The sequence below is a fragment of the Heloderma suspectum genome, chromosome 6, assembly GCF_057233095.1.
Source record: "Heloderma suspectum isolate Gila_16-S chromosome 6, 16-S_ref, whole genome shotgun sequence".
Taxonomy (NCBI): domain Eukaryota; kingdom Metazoa; phylum Chordata; class Lepidosauria; order Squamata; family Helodermatidae; genus Heloderma; species Heloderma suspectum.
The window spans coordinates 60,282,733-60,299,597 of record NC_139463.1 but is presented as its reverse complement, the minus strand read 5'-3'; the positions used below and the strand labels follow the sequence as shown (position 1 = coordinate 60,299,597).

At 50.6% G+C, this 16,865-nt stretch overlaps 1 protein-coding gene across 1 annotated transcript; it reads left to right on the top strand.

Annotated features, from left to right (window-relative positions):
* The first annotated feature begins 3,420 nt into the window (after positions 1 to 3,420).
* LOC146340974 (extracellular calcium-sensing receptor-like) lies at positions 3,421 to 16,349 on the top strand. The gene is made up of 5 exons (XM_084807296.1): positions 3,421 to 3,491; positions 5,021 to 5,081; positions 8,414 to 9,250; positions 14,972 to 15,181; positions 15,998 to 16,349. The coding sequence occupies exons 1-5, from the start codon at positions 3,421 to 3,423 to the stop codon at positions 16,214 to 16,216; spliced, it is 1,398 nt and encodes a 465-aa protein (XP_084663422.1). The 3' UTR covers positions 16,217 to 16,349.
* The last annotated feature ends 516 nt before the right edge of the window (positions 16,350 to 16,865 follow it).

Sequence of the window (16,865 nt, the reverse complement as noted above, 5' to 3'; positions counted from 1 at the left end):
ACTTTTTTTTTTTTTTTTTAAGTCACCCGTGATAGGCTACGTGATGATTCACGTAGCCTATCACGGCTGACTTTGCAAATCTAGCCGTGATAGGCTACGTGAATCGTCACGTAGCCTATCAGGGGACTTCTTTTTTTTTTTTTCTTTTATTGCAATGGCGGGGGCGGCAGCCAGTAGAAAGACCAGCTGCCGCTCCCGCCCCGCTCGAACACCCGACGAACCGCCAGCCGGACCCGCCGCCGGGAGGGACATTCAGGGAAGGTAAGTCCCGTCCGGGGGGGGTGCGGGGTGCGGGGGGGTGCGGAGGATTTCTCCCCGAAACTTGTTCGGGGGGCCGAACACGTTGGCGCTCAGCCCCCTGAAGTTTCGGGGAGAAATTCTCCGCCATCCCTATTGATCTGTCTATCACCATCCCCACTACCATAAGAACCACGGATTCTGTCCTCCCACCACAACGTCTAATGATGAGGGGATAATTAGGGAGGCAGATTATACAGTACTGACAGTTTAAGCGTGATGGGGACTGTTGGACTTCTGTAAACATGCACAGGATTGCACTTCTAGTCACCCCATTTCTACATTTGCAATGTCATGATATTTATTTATTCTATTGATGCACTGCATAAATGCCACCTTTTTTCCTAGCTCAAGGAACCCAAGGCGTCTCACATTATCCTCTTCCTCTCCATTTAACGCCCACAACGACAACACAGAGGTAGGCTGGGGCTTTCTGACTGGGCCAAAGTCACCCAGCGAGCTTCCATGGCTGAGTGGACTATACCCAGATCTCCAAGCTCTCAGATGAACACTTGCTCATGAGTTGACTTGAGTGCCAATGTCTTGGTAGAAAGGTGGGGTGGGTGGGGTGCAAAAATTCAGCAATCACTACATGAAGAAGGAAGACACACCGAGAGGCTGGCCCTGTTGAGGGCTGCTGGGCTGGTGCCAGTCCCCCTGTGTGCACTGCAGAGACCGGCAGCAGCAGCATTTCCCTGGAAATGGACAGCGTGTCAGTGTGTAATATGAGCTGTAGCTAGGCCCGCATAATCCTATGCATGTGGTTGTACAGGAAAAAGCAAGGCAGTTCCCAGCACCCCTTCTTCAACCAGCCAAAGTGGCCGGAAGATGCTGGGACCTTTTTCTGTCCAAGTTCAGCAAGCATAGGATTGCAGGCTAAATGTCAGGATTTATTTGTTTCCGCATGAGACCACAAAGAGATCGCTTCATTTCCGGTACACATCCTTGTCTTCATATTTAGTTAAGCTTGATGATGGGATGGGATAACTACAACTTACCAGGCATATGCCTCTGCAAAAATGGGGGCTGGCCTGCCTTGACCCACACTCTGTGGATGCGCCAGTAGTAGACGGGGGGGGGGGTTCGACAGCGGTGCCCTCCTCTCAGCAGCAGCCACCCCCTCCCCGATGAAGGACTGCTTCAATGCTTTCCATTCAGACCGCAATTGTCCCGTTGTCCGATGGTGGCCCGCTTGCTCCATCCTCCTCTTTATGCAGCCCCAATAAACTTCATTAAGTCAGGAGCAGCTGCCAAACAGCGCTCCCACCGCCTTGCTGCTCCTAATGTTGATGAGGAGGGCCTTGGTCTCCTCATGGTCCCATCTCCTGCCAAGCACTGGTGCAGCCATGTTAGTGCAGCCACACTACTACACACAAGCACACACACCAGACAGACATGCACAACCACCACTTAACTACACACACACAAACCAAACCAGGTTAAACTGCCACAATGCACAACTACGCACACACACACACACCAGACAAAACCACCACAATACACAAGCAACACTGACACAAGCAAATCCAATAAGCACCACCACTAACACACAACCACCACCACACAACAGAACTCCACCCACAAATCACCATGCAGACACAGATGCAGATGCAGATGACATTCAGGAAGTTAGCAGGAAGTTGACGACAGATTTTGTGGAAGCAGAGCTGCAGGTTGGCAGGACAGCAGTTCGAGACCTGAGTGCTGCGTGACAGAGTGAGCTCCCCGTCTCAGTCCCAGCTTCTGCCAACCTAGCAGTTCGAAAGCAAGAAATTGCAAGTAGATAACTAGGTACCGCCTCGATGGGAAAGGTAACAGTGTTCCGTGTACCTCGGTGTTCAGTCATGCCAGCCACATGACCACGGAAGCGTCTTCGGACAGCGCTGGCTCTTCGGCTTAGAAATGGAGATGAGCACCACACCCTAGAGTCGGGCACGACTGGTTGGGGACACCTTTACCTTTTACCTTTAGGTTAACAAGACCAGTAAACGCGAGGAACATCAAGCACAAATACACAGAAATTAATAAAATCACAGTTCCTGTCCCTGTCCGAGAAAACAAGACAGCGGGGGAGTGCACAGAGGGTGGGAAACATTCTGGGCCGTAGTGAAAAAAAATACGTAAACAATTACTAAAATAGCGGGAAAGTTCCGGCCAAGGCAATCACAACAGTGGCGAGTGTGGAGGAAGTTACGGGGGGATTCCCCCCAAGGGAGAAAATACGTAAGCAATCACAACAAACAATGGCGAGTGCGGCGGAAGTTACACATGGACAATTCCGGCCGACGGAAACTACGTAGATATTTGGGAAGAATAGTCTTTTGCGGAATGGCGGAACGGGACGGGCGGTTGTTGGGCGCGGAGGATTTTTCAATGTTTGCTGCAGATTTATTTACATAACTTCTGAGGCAGAAAAAAACCCAGAGGATCTGGGGAGCTTGCGGCCAGCGGAATGGGACAGAAGACACAAAGTGCGGAAGTCAAGTGGGACGGTATGAGCACAATTCATACATCCCTAACGAACTGAGTTCCAAAAGTTCAAATTCCAGACTTACATCCAAAAATGTGTTTTTGTTGTCAACATTCTAGTAGCTAGAACAAAGGCATCCTAGGCCTCACTTGCTATTTAGAGAAAACTGTCAATGCTGCAGCAATAATAGTTTGCGCCTTTAAGTGCATAGTCCACCGCTGGACCAAAGAGAGTATAAATTTGAGAAAAGCCTTTTGAGGGAGGAATTGTAAAAATGTAACCTAAAAGCCATTGTATGTGCCTTAAGCAGCACGTAATATTGTAAGAGCCTTTGAATGGACTTGCACTCATGCCTGTGAAAACAACCGTACGATGGGGAAGCCAGACAGCTGCTATCTCTTCTCCTAGCCCACCTTGCAGGGTCATTGGGAGCCCAGAATAAAGGGGAAGTGAGGGGGAACCAGTAGATGGGAAGCCTCCTGTGGCAGCACAATGAGGACCCAAGCAGATGTGTCTGGAAGGGGGGCTCCCTCCACCTTCAAGGTAAGAGAAGGGCTTCCGACTTCCCTCCTGCCGCGGAATCCAAAGGATCCACCGATCGGCCTTCTGTCCTGATTTTTCCATGCAGCCATGAAAAAGGGCAGAGTGGAGGGATGTGCTCGGAGAGATGCCCGTATACAGGGCCAGTCCAAATCCTGGAAAGGATCCGGAATCCAAAGGATCGGTATGTAGTGGGATGAATTGCCAGGTGTGAAGAGAGCCGACAGCTCTGTGCCTTCACCTGTAACAGGACATTCTGCACTAATTGTGCCACAAATACCTCCCCTGTCTCCCCATTTTAAGCTGGAAAATCCTCTTCTTTGGGGCAGAAGAACATGAGGGGAGCCAGTCCCCTTTTTAAAAATTCCAAGCAAACCAGAGAAGGGGGGCTTCCAGATGAGGCTTCCCTTGTGTCCTCATCCTGCCTCAGTCCCTGAATTTTTACAGGGGGTGCAGACATCGTTGTCTTTATCTTGCAACCTCCCAGTGTTTTCCCACTGCTCCCTCTGAGGGAGATCCATTAAGGAGAGGCGGAAGAGTAGCACTAGACCTTCGGTGTCTCAGCGCTGAGGCCTCTTCTACAGGTGAATTAGTGCGCTTCAGGGGCCTTCCGTAATCCTCCCTCAGAGTCTCTCTCAGAATGGTTTCTCCTCAGACAGGAGACTGGCTTTCTCCTCTGGTCTCTCCTTCTCCCTGGCCCTGAGGGGCCCATCTCAGAGTCTGTCACTAATGGACTCTATGTATGTATGCCTTGCTTGACAAACTCCCTTGATAGTTTTTTACTGGCTATTCACCCCATAGCCGATAGGAGTTAAATGGAAAATGGAGCTCTAAATTGGCTGCATGCTTTTTGTTGTGGGCCAGTAACTTGAAAAGACAGCTGAAGTAGAGAAAAGAAAACTTTAGTAATGAACTTGACAATCTTTTAACCAGGAGGGAAAAGATCAATCCCAAGATAGCAAAATGTTATCTGAACGAACATATATAAACTGTCAAAAGAAATTAGCAGATGGACTGTTCAGCTAACCCTGGAAACTTCCATCTGGCCTGCAAGAGAAACAAATATGCATTTAAGCTTAGACACACAGCTCACATACTACGGTTGCTCCAAGCATCACTGAGCATGACTCTGCCACACCCAGCTCCTCCCTTTCCCCAGATAGCCCAACCTATATGGGCTAATGAACTTTGGCACAAGATCAGACGCCATCTTGGATTTAGGTCCTCAGCTCCACACAGGCTCAAGGCCAGAACTTGACAACTCAAGTCCAATCTCAGAGCCTGTGTGCCCAACAGAGAAACAATTAAATCCCCCCCCACCCACTGTGCAAAGGGAGCTCAGTGCTGTGGGGCTGTGGCTATTCTGCCACTCTGGAACTGTTGAAATGACAGTAATTTCTGAGGAACCCCCATGGATTTCCGCCCACCCAACCAAGAACAAAGACATCCAGGAGAAAACATGCTTCATATAAATATGTCCTGAGCCCTTCCATGTGGTGTGGGGTGGTGTCTGATCAATTGAGGGCCGATCATTTCTGGCTACGCTCTAATTCCCCTGCTGGGGCCTGTATATTGAGCTCTTCCTCCGGTTCTGCCTGGTCACTGACCTAGGAGGGAAGGGCTCTCTGTGCCGCTGATGATTTCGCTGCTGCTGCTCTGGATGGTGCCTCAGGCCACACAGAGGATGCTGAGGACCACCTGCCTCTTGACCAGGCCTAAGGAACTACAAGCCTATTACAGCCCCGGAGACCTCATTGTCAGTGGGAATTTACCGGTTGGCATGAATTATTATGAAGAGACTGAGGACTTTAGTGGTTTAGCACCACCAGAACTCCACACTTCTGCTTTGTAAGTGTCCACAAGAGGGTTATGGGACAGATGTTTGACTGCTTTGCTCTCAGGTGAGAGGGCTCCTTCCAGGCTGATCCTAATTTGGCATCAACCTGTAATGAGAAGCAGGGAATTGGGGGTCCTTCTTCAGCTGCATAGTAACACAGGAAGCTGCAGTATATCGAGTCAGACCCTCGGTCCATCCAGCCCAAAGTTGTCAGCACTGACTGGCAGCAGCGGCTCTCCAGGGTTTCAGTCAGGAAGCTTTCCTGCCTTTTTTTGGAGAAGCTGGGCATTGAACCTGGGACCCTCTGCATGCAAGGGATGCAAAGCTTGTGCTGTGTCGCACTGACCTATGTATGGCCCCATTCTAAGCTGGAGTATGATTCCTCTTTCCCTTTCTGGCAAGATGGATGGTGTGATGGTAGTGACACAGAAACCCTGGGGACTATAATTTCCAGAGATTGGGGGAGCCAAGCTCTGCTGTTGCATCTACTGCTGCAAGGTGAAATATGTGGAAAGGCGTGTGTGTGTGTGTGTGTGTGTGTGTGTGTAAGACAGAGAAGGGGCACTTGGAAGTTGGGTTTTGTGCATTCAACCAATAGGTTGGGAGGACACTTCATACTTTGTTCCACCAACACTGAAGTCGCTGGATTGTGTCCTCCATGTAACTGAGTTTGGAATAAATAATTTTCAGGGTCTTGAGCCAGAAGCTGGCTTTGCAGTCTCCTCCTCCTCTGAATCGAGCTGAAGGTGGAGGTGACCTGGGGAGGGTTGGCCATCATATCTCCGCTTCCTTGCGAACTGGGAGAACAGGCGACCTGCCCCTAGAGGCTGCTTGGTGCGAGGAGGGTAGGCAGAGCGAAAAAATGGTTGGGCTTCATGTTAAGAGTTTCATAATGACCAAGAAATGCCCACCTTTCCACCCCCTGCAGACTTAATGTAAGACAGTGGTGGGGAAGGTTGATTTCTGGGTGAGCTGAAGTAGATGAGCAAACATTTCTGACTCGCAGTTGGGTAATCATAGCAGCAACAAATCTCTCCTCCCCACCTGATATTAAATTATTGTGTATCTTCACTCACCACCCAACATAACTCCATCATTGCAGGACGATAATAAAACACTACCAGCAAGTCCTGGCCTTGGCGTTCGCCATGAAGGAGATCCACAAGGACAGAATTCTCCTCCCCAACCACACCCTTGGCTTTCGCATCTATGACCACAGCAACATCGCAAGATGGATCCACTTGAACAGCCTGTCTCTGCTGTCCACACGGGGGCAAATGTCTCCTAATTATAAATGTGACAAGCAAGATGAGCTGCTCTCCGTTATTGGGGGTCTCGATTCCAAATCCTCAAGGGAGATTGCTGCCTTAATGGGCACCTTCAAGATCCCACAGGTAAGGGGATTCGTTTGGGAAGAGATGTGGGGGATCTGCAGAACTCAGGAACTCTGAGCTGCAGAGGCCAATCTCTGAAACCATTTTCCCCCATGCAGCAGGTGTGTTGCCTTGATTTTGGATGGGTGGAGTAGGAGACATTCTGACTTTGGCTAACCTGCCCAAAGATTACCTTGGTCGTATCCAGGAATCTCAGGGGGCTATTGTTTGACTTTTCCCAATCAGCAATGGGTCTGTTACTTCAGAAAAAGCTTTGGATTGGGAGTAAAAAATGGAGTCTTGCAATACCTTAAAGATTCACAAACAAACCTCCTGCTAAAGGAGAAATAAATGAGGACAAGGAGATTGCAGGGAAGCTGCATGAATTCTTTTCATTTGTCTTCACTGCAGAAGATATAGGACAGATACCTGTGCCTGAACGGATGTTTTCAAGAATGGGGTCTGAGGAACTGAGACAAATAGTGGTGACCAGAGAGGAAGTTCTCAACCTTATTGATAAATTGAAAGCAAATAAATTCACAGGACCCAGGTGGTATCCATCCTAGAGTTCTCAAAGAATTGAAATATGAAATGGCTCATTTTCTAGCCAAAGTATGCAACATCTCCCTAAGATCAACCTTTGTACCAGAGGACTGGAAGATGGCCAATGTAACATCAATTTTTAAAACGGGATCCAGGGGCAATCTGGGAAATCTCAGGCCAGTTAGCTTAAGGCTTATTCTGGGTAAATTGGTTGAAAACATTATGAAAGATAAAATTAGCAAGCCTCTAGTAGGACAAGCCCTGCTGGAAAAGAATCAGCACGGCTTCTGCAAAGGTAAGTCCTGTCTCAGTAACCATTTAGAGTTCTTTGAGAGTTTCAATAGACGTGTAGACAAGAGTGACCCATTAGACATCATCTGCATGTACTTCCAAAAAGATTTTGACAAAGTCCCTCATGAAAGACTCCTGAGCAAACTTAGCTGTCATGGAAGAAGAGGACGGCTCTTCTTATGGATCAGTACCTTGTTTAATAACAGGAAGCAGAGAATAGGAATAAATGGTAAATTCCGCCAATGGATGGATGTAAATAGTGGAGACCCACTAGGGTTGTACAAAAGGGACTTACCTTGTCCCACAGCTTTTTTCACGGTGGGGGGGAGGTGCTTCGCTTCTCCCCCCGAAGTTCATGCGAGGGGAGGGTGTCTTCCCGCCTCGCCCGGCCGAAATTCAGGCCGGGGAGAAGTGCCCCGTCTCCCCGGCCGCGAACTTCAAAAGAAAAATAAAGAAAAAAAAAAGCCCCGTGATAGGCTACATAACGATTCACGTAGCCTATCATGGCTAGATCTGCAAAGTCAGCTGTGATAGGCTACCTGAATCGTCACGTAGCCTATCACGGATGACTTAAAAAAAAAAAAAAAAGCATGTACGCAAATGGTGGCCCCCATAGGGAGCCGCCATTCGCGTTTCTTATTTGGTCCCTGTAGTCTACGTAAAGATTTACGTAGACTACGGTGAAAATAAGGGCAACGCTATTTGCGTATGCATGGTTTTTTCTTTCTTTCACTCAGCCATGATAGGCTACGTAAACATTTCCGTAGCCTATCATGGCTGACTGCAGGGATACAAATGCAGTCCCAGCTGTCCCAGATACATTTGCAGTCCCAGCGGGACAGGATTCACGGCGGGAGGGACGGGGCGCCTCCCCCCAGCCAGAATTTCGGGGGGGAGGGACGGGGCACCTCCCCCCCAGCCAGAATTTCAGGGGGGAAGGATGGGACGCCTCCCCCCCGGCCAGAATTTTGGGGGGAGGGATGGAGCGCCTCCTTCCCACCGTGAATCAAATTTTGTCACAGGTAAGTGACTGTTGTACATCCCTAAAAATTCTTCTTTCAGCTCGGTTATGGTTTGGCTGACCCTGTTCAGGAAGAAAAAACAGAATTTCCTTCCTTCTACCGGATTGATACTAACGAACTTGCTCAATATGTGGGCCTTGTCCGGCTGCTTCTGTATTTCCATTGGAACTGGATTGGGCTGGTTGCCTTGACTCAGGAGAGAGGTGAAAATTTCATCCAGACACTGACACCAATGCTCAACCAGAAGGACATCTGTGTGGCCTTCACTGACATGTTCGACCCAACAAACCCTCTCCTTGTACAACAAGCATATCTTGGATCTATTCCTAGTGCTTGGTTTGAACCCCAAGTGATTATTGTCTTTGGGGACACCAACGTTTTACACATATTAAGAGTGTTCTTGGCTATTCATGAAGAAAAGACCAAGACCCCATTTAGAAAGGTTTGGATCCTGACAGCCCATTGGGAAACTTCTGCAGAAGGACAAAATTTATACGAGGCCAAAGACTTCCATGGTGCTTTGCACTTCAGAATCCACAGCAGGGATGTGCCATTATTCCCACATTTCCTCTGGGCCTTAAATCCACACCGACCACAAGGAGATGTATTTCTTCAAAAATGGTGGGGACTCACCTTTAACTGTGACTTTCTGAAACCAGGAGAAATCTCTCCGTGGGGATGGAGGAACTGCACTGGGGAGGAGAAGGCACGGGACCTGCAGAGCCATATCCTTGCAAGGACCATGTCCAGTTACAGCTACAGTATCTACAATGCTGTCTATTCCATTGCACACACGTTACATGCTGTGTCCTCATCTGGATCCAGACATGCATTGAGAGGGGGAGGCAAGAGGCTGCTGAATCTTCAGCCATGGCAGGTAATGTCCTCGTTGAGAGTTGACAATCTTATAATAGGTTCCTTGGTGGTTTCTTGGTGGTCTGAACCTGGAAGCAAAGGATGAGCCTAGGAGAAGGGTTGTTTGTCCATTCTGAAGGTCCCAATAGAGACATTCCCCATAGATATTCTTTCATGGCCATCATTTCCCTTAAAGAGCACTAGGAAGTGAATAAAAAGCAGTGGAGGAGGACAAATCAAGCAAGCTGTCACCCAATACATAGTATTCTTCTCCCCACCCCTCAACTCCAGGAGCAAAAAACAGGCAGCTTCTCGGGACCCCGCTGCCCCATGTTCATTCTTGCCAGTCAGCATGAGGACACCTCAGGTCTTGTGCGCCTTGACGGCACCACCCTACTACTTCTGGTATACACTAGGGATGTAAGAAAGGGACTTACCTTGTCCCGCAGCTTTTTTCGCGGTGGGTGGGAGGCACTTCGCTTCTCTCCCTGAAGTTCATGCGAGCGGGGGGTGTCTTCCCGCCTCGCCCGGCTGAAATTCAGGCCGGGGAGGAGGCACCTCGCCTCGCCTGGCCGTGAACTCAAAAGTTAAAAAAAAAAAAGCCCCCGTGATAGGCTACGTGACGATTAACGTAGCCTATCACGGCTAGATCTGCAAAGTCAGCCGTGATAGGCTACGTTAATCGTCACGTAGCCTATCACGGGTGACTTAAAAAAAAAAAAAAGCGCGTATGCAAATGGCTGCCCCCATAGGGAGCCGCCATTCGTGTTCCTTATTTTTCGCCGTAGTCTACGTAAATCTTTACGTAGACTACAGCAACCAAATAAGGAACTGGAATGGCGGCTCCCTATGGGGGCCGCCATTAGCCGTACGTGGTTTTATTTTTATTTTTTTAAAGTTACCCATGATAGGCTACGTGACGATTTACGTAGCCTATCACGGCTTAGGGGTGCACGAAAGTCACTTACCTGTCCTCGAAGCTTTTTGTGGTGGGGGGAGGCGCTTCGCTGCTCCCCCCGCTAAGTTCAGGCCGGGGGGAGAGGCTTCCCGCCTCGCCCGGCCGAAATTCAGGCCGGGGAGGACGCGCCTCGCCCGGCTGCGAACAAAAAGTTAAAAAAAAAACGCCCCCGTGATAGGCTACGTGACGATTAACGTAGCCTATCACGGCTGACTTTGCAGATCTAGCCGTGACAGGCTATGTTAATCGTCACGTAGCCTATCACGGGGGCGTTTTTTTTTTCTTTTATTGGAAAGACCCTCCGAACCGCCAGCCGGACCCGCTGCCGGGAGGGACATTTGCCAAAGGTAAGTCCCGTCCCGGGGGGGGGGGTGAGGGGTGCGGGGTGTGTGTGGAGAATTTCTCCCCGAAACTTGTTCGGGGGGCCGAACACGTTGGCTCTCGGCCCCCCGAAGTTTCGGGGAGAAATTCTCCGCCATCCCTATCACGGCTGACTTTGCAAATCTAGCCGTGATAGGCTATGTTAATCGTCATGTAGCCTATCACGGGGGCGTTTTTTTTTTTTTACTTTTCTTGGAATGGCGGCGGCGGCAGCCGGTCGAAAGACCGGTTGCCGCCCCCGCCCCTGTCAAAGCCCTACCGAACCGCCGCTGCGACCCGCCACCGGGAGCGACATTCGGGAAAGGTAAGTCCCATCCTGGGGGGGGCGGGTGGGAGAATTTCTCCCAGAAACTACTTCGGGGGGCTGAATACGTTGGCACTTGGCCCTCCGAAGTTTCGGCGAGAAATTCTCTGACACCCCTAGTATACACACAAAGATAGGAACATGGCTTGTAGCAAGTAGACACCAAAGAAAAATGAGCAAACCACTGGGCAAGCATATTTGCCAGGGCCTGCAGAGCCAGGGCCTGCAGGAGAGGCCACCACCACCACCGGGGTAGAGCCGGGCCTGCTGCCGCCGGGCCTGCTGCCGCCGCCGCCATCACCAGGCCTTCCCTGGAGACTTCTGCCTGGCGGACAGCCAGTCCCTGCAGGACCAGGCACCCAGGTACCGCGCCAGCTGTGCTGCTCCACCTGCCCTCCCTGGAGGGGCTACATAAGCTGGCTGGCTGAGGTGGCCTGGGAGAGCCAGGGCCTGCAGGAGAGGCCACCACCACCACCACCAGGGAAGAGGTGGGCCTGCTGCCGCCGGGCCTGCTGCCGCCGGGCCTGCTGCCGCCGCCACCACCACCACCACCACCACCACCACCACCACCAGGCCTTCCCTGGAGACTTCTGCTTGGCAGACTGCCAGTCCCTGAAGGACCAGGCCCCCAGGTACCGAGCCAGCTGTGCTGCTCCACCTGCCCTCCCTGGAGGGGCTACATAAGCTGGCAGGCTGAGGCGGGCCTGCTGCTGCTGGGCCTGCGGCGGCGGCGGCGGCTGCTGCTGCTGCTGCGGCTGCGGCTGCCGCCACCACCACCACCACCACCACCTGGCCTTCCCTGTGGACTCTGGCCTGGCATTATTTTTAAGGGGATTTTTAATTGTTTTGTGTGTGTGTGTGTGTTTTCTTTTTCCTGGGGGATTTTGTTGTGATTTTAGGGATGGGTAGCCTGCCTGATAGGCGGGAGCAAGGGGGCATGTGTCCACCTGATGGAGGCAGTGGGGGGAGTGTTGGAGGCCAGAAGATACCGAGGCTGGGCGGCAGGCGCTGGCGGAGTGCTAGGGGCAGGCCATGCCAGGTAAGGGGAGCAAGGGAGAGATGTGAAAATATCTGTCCCCTGCTCTGGGCCTGTCCAGAGCCAAAGGATGGCTGGGGGAGGCATGACCCCATCTTCTGGCCTTCGTTTGCTGCTCTGCAATGCCAGGTCTGTTACCCAGAAAACCTCCCTCAACCATGACATGATCCTGGATGAGGGTGCAGACCAAGCTTGCTGAGTGCATGTACTGGAGGTTGGGCCCGAAGGGCAGTCTGGGGATTCTGCTCATGTACCGTCCACCCCACTGCACAACTGACTCCCTGGCCGAGGTGCTTGAGGTGGTCTCTGATGTGCATGTACAGTCCCCTAACTTACTGGTGTTGGGGGACTTCAATGTACATTCGGAGGCCATCGTCACAGGAGCACCTCGGGACTTCATGGAGACCATGGCCTCCTGGGAGCTGCACCATATTCTAACTGGGCCCACCCATGTAGCCAGTCATGCACTAGACCTTGTGTTTGTTTCTGGAGAAGCGGGGAGTGATCTGGAAGTCGGGGGTATATCCACCACCCCCTTGTCATAGTCAGATCACTATCTGGTGACGTTGGACTTCTCGGTTCCACAACCTCTCCGCAGGGGTGGAGGATCCATTAAAATGGTCCGCCCCAGGCGTCTTATGGATCCAAATGGATTCCTGAACGTGCTTGGGGATTCTCTGGGGCACGCCAACGGCCACTCAGTCGAGACCCTGGTGGGTGGCTGGAATGCCGCAATCGCTGGGGCATTAGATCGGGTGGCTCCGAAACACCCTCTCCCCCTGAACAGGGCTCGGACTGCACCATGGTTCAATCCGCGGTTACGAGCTCTGAAACAGGAGGTGAGACGGCTAGAGCGCTGGTGGCGGAAGTCTCACTCCAAAGACGATCAGACATGGGCTAGAGCTGTATCTTCAGCCTATCACGTGGCGGTGAAGGCAGCAAAAAAGGAATATTATGCTGCCTCCATCGCGTCTGCAGAGTGCTGCCCCAGGAGGCTGTTCCAAGTGGTCCGGAGCCTGGTCGGTCCTGTGGCTCCAGAACCACTGGAGCATTCTAAGGCCTCCTGTGAGGACTTGGCAAGGCACTTTGCAGATAAAATTGATCAGATTAGGTGTGTTACTCTGCACACTGTGGATACAGTTAGTGAGCAAGAGGCGGCCTGTGGCAAACCGGTTTTGTGGGATTGGTTCCAGCTTCTTCCTCCTGATGAAGTGGACAAGGTGCTTTCATCGGTACGGCTGACCACCTGCTTACTTGATCCTTGCCCATCTTGGCTCATTATGAGCTGCAGAGAGAGACTGGGTGAGGGGATCAAGGCGGTGGTGAACGCCTCCCTTGAGGAGGGAGTGATGCCATCAGCCCTCAAGGAGGCAGTGATAAGACCGCTCTTAAAGAAGCCCTCCTTGGATCCTCAAGTTTTGAACAACTTTCGCCCAGTCTCAAATCTGCCATTTTTGGGCAAGGTGATTGAGCGGGTGGTGGCAGTGCAGTTGAAGGCACACTTGGAAGAAACTGATTATCTAGACCCATTTCAGTCGGGCTTCAGGCCTGGGCATGGGACAGAAACGGCCTTGGTCGCCTTGGTGGATGATATGAGGAGGGCTCTGGATAGGGGTGAATGCTCCTTCCTTGTTCTCCTCGACCTCTCAGCGGCTTTCGATACCGTTGACCACGGTATCCTCCTGGACCACCTGGAGGGGTTGGGCATTGGGGACACTGTATTGTGGTGGTTCCGGTCCTTCCTCTCCGGCAGCTACCAGAGGGTAGCACTGGGAAGGAGGTTTCAGACCCGTGGCCACTTACTTGTGGGGTGCCACAGGGTTCCATCCTCTCCCCGATGCTATTTAACATCTATGTGAAGCCGCTGGGGGCTATCATCAGGAGGTTTGGGGTGCAGTGTCATCAATATGCGGATGACACGCAGCTCTACCTCTCGTTTAAATCTTCACCAAGGTTGGCTGTAGAATCCCTGTCCAAATGTCTGTAGACGGTGAGTGGCTGGATGGGGAGGAATAGGCTGAAGCTGAACCCTGACAAGACTGAGGTACTTTTGGTGGGAGACAAGAGGAGGCTGGGGGATGTTGACCTGGTGTTGAATGGGGTACGGCTACCCTTGAAAGACCAGGTCCGCAGCCTGGGGGTCATTTTGGACTCCCAGCTGTCCATGGAGGCTCAGGTATCAGCTGTGAGCCGGACAGCGCTGTATCAACTCCATCTGATATGGCAGCTGCGCCCCTTCCTTCCCGACCATCTGCTCCCATCGGTAGTACATGCCCTGGTCTCCTCTCGTTTAGACTACTGTAATGCGCTCTATGTGGGGTTACCCTTGAAGACGGTTCGGAAACTGCAGCTGGTACAGAACGCGGCGGCTCGCCTGATTAAAGGCAGCCACCGGCGAGATCACATCACTCCAGTGCTGAAGGAGTTGCACTGGTTACCAGTTGTTTTCCGGGCCAAATTCAAGGTGTTGATTTTGACCATTAAAACCCTATATGGTTCCGGCCCAGCCTATCTTAAGGAGCGCCTCCAGCAACACCAGACAGGGCGCTTAACAAGATCAGCCTCAGATGGCCTTCTCTCTGTCCCATCAGCCAGGACAGCTAGACTGGTGGGGACAAGGGAGAGGGCCTTTTCTGTGGTGGCCCCCACTCTGTAGAACTCCCTCCCTAGGGAACTCCGTCATGCCCCCACTTTAATGAGCTTCCGTTGTGCATTAAAAACGTTGTTGTTCAGGCAGGCATTTGGGGTGGGTTAGGGTATTTTAGAAATGTTTTTATTGTAGAATTTTATTGTTTTAAACGGTTTTTATTGTATGTTGTACATCGCCCAGAGTGGCTGGGTGACCAGCCAGATGGGTGATTAATAAATTTAATAATAATAATAAATAAATAAATAAAATTCGAGCAATTGCCCAGTGAAGACATCTGAATGCACCTTCAGTGTTCATCAAAACAATGCAGTAAAGAAAAGAAGAAGTCTCTAACTTGATGGCAGTCACAGAATGTCAGAAGACACCAGAACTCACTCACCATTACCGTGTTTATAATTCTCACTTCCATTTCAGATTCTTGCCTCTTTGAGGAATGTTCGGTTTAACAACAGTGCTGGAGATGAAGTCTCTTTCTTTCAAAAGGGAGAGAGATACGATATTGTGAATTGGATTTTCTTCCCAAATGAATCTTTAGCTCACACCAAAGTTGGACAGATGGATCCGGAAGCTGTGCCTGACCAGGATTTCACCATTCATGCTGATGCAATCGTGTGGGCTACAGAGGTGGGTTTGAAGTGAATGTCATGGGGGCCATAAAGAATGCTGCACTTCTATGGCTTGAGAACAGAAGGTACCGTTCTTGATGAGACCAAAGGCCTATTGAGTGCAGGAAGGGGTCCTTCTCCAGTGAGAAAGAGCCATCTTTGCATGCAAATTCCCAGTTTGAGTCCTTGGCATCTCCAGATATGGCTGGAAAAAGGCCCCGTTCTTGAAGCTTGGAGAGCGACTTCCACTCAGTGCAGACAATAGTAGGCGAGGTATAGGGATGTACGAATCCCTTACCTTGCTGTCCGTGGGGGGGCCGCCGGGGGGGGAAGCGATCTGTTCCTCCCCTGCCAGAATCCTCGCCGGCTGCCCCACTCTGCATTGACTTCGGGGAGCCACCGGCCAGCTCCAAAACCGCAGCAGGGACTTTGGAGCTGGGATGCAAATACGCCGTTTGTGTCCCTGTTTTTTCACACAATAGGCTATGTAAGATGTACATATCCTATTACGTCAAATAGCTGGGACGAAAGTGGTGTAGCGGACTCCTCGCTGGGGTCTGTGGAGGATTTCTCCAGCATCCCTAGAAGGCAGAGAAAGGGTCTGATGCAGTAGGAGGCAGCTTCATGTTTTTGCATCTGTATGAGCATGTATATCTCCATCAGCTTCCATTACGATGATTCTAAGTAACCTGCAGAAATCCAGAAAAGATTCAGACTTTCTCAACTGGTGATCCTATCCATTGTGTATTTGGAAACTCTGTTGAGTAACTCTGTCCTATTTTGGTGCAACTTCCATTGCATGTAAACCCTCAACTATTTCTGTCTCCCCTTTTAGGTGCCTCCCTATGCGAGGTGTGTGGAACGATGCTCTCCAGGGCACCAGAGAAAAGTTCCAGAGGGGAAGCCGGTTTGCTGCTACAGATGTGACCGTTGCCCAGAAGGGACGATTTCTAACTGGACAGGTAGCTCAAGCATTGAGAGCCTTGTTCAATTGCAGAGCATACCGGGGTTAGCATGGGAAGATCATGAGCAAAGAGAAGACACAGCCATTTAACCTATGAACAGTTTCTCCATAAAAACCATTGGGGAATGGGGATTGAATAACTCGGTGGTTTGCTGTTTTGCAAACTATTCACAATTTCCTGAAGACACCTTCTATTTAAACAATAAAGAATAATAATATCCTGAAATACTTGCCTTGGCTCACCTTTCCATGCATAGTGTTTTCAACACCATGTTTCCAATCTCGGTTGTTTGGGCATTAAACATGAAGCTGAACAGGGATTAGTTGTTGTAGCAATGGGAGCATGATACTCCAATGTCAAGGAAACTGCTGTTTAATCTATATTGATTCCTGTCAGCTATTTCCCAGCCTCTGCACCAACACATCTCCTCTGAAGAAAGTGTGTCATCTGAAGCAAATGCCTTATGTATGTATGTATGTATGTATGTATGTATGTATGTATTTGCCCATTCGGAAGTCACTGCACATGCTGTGGTGATGTTCTTACCCTTAACAGTTTTCAATTTCTAGTTACACACTTCAGGTTTTTCTTCTTGCAGAATATGGAACATGGGTCGGCTAGCATGGGCTATCCTACACAGGTGAAAAGGAGTGTTTTGTACCCTTCCTGACTCTGCTCTTATGCAATATGTTGTTGAAAAGTAAAGAGAAAATATGAAAAGGGAGGCTGCACGCTTAT

Coding starts and splice junctions, on each gene's coding strand:
- LOC146340974 (XM_084807296.1), top strand. CDS start 3,421: ATGTGCTCGGAGAGATGCCCGTATACAGGGCCAGTCCAAATCCTGGAA. Junction 3,492..5,020: donor ATCCGGAATCCAAAGGATCG/GTATGTAGTGGG, acceptor CCTCTTGACCAG/GCCTAAGGAACTACAAGCCT. Junction 15,182..15,997: donor CAATCGTGTGGGCTACAGAG/GTGGGTTTGAAG, acceptor CTCCCCTTTTAG/GTGCCTCCCTATGCGAGGTG.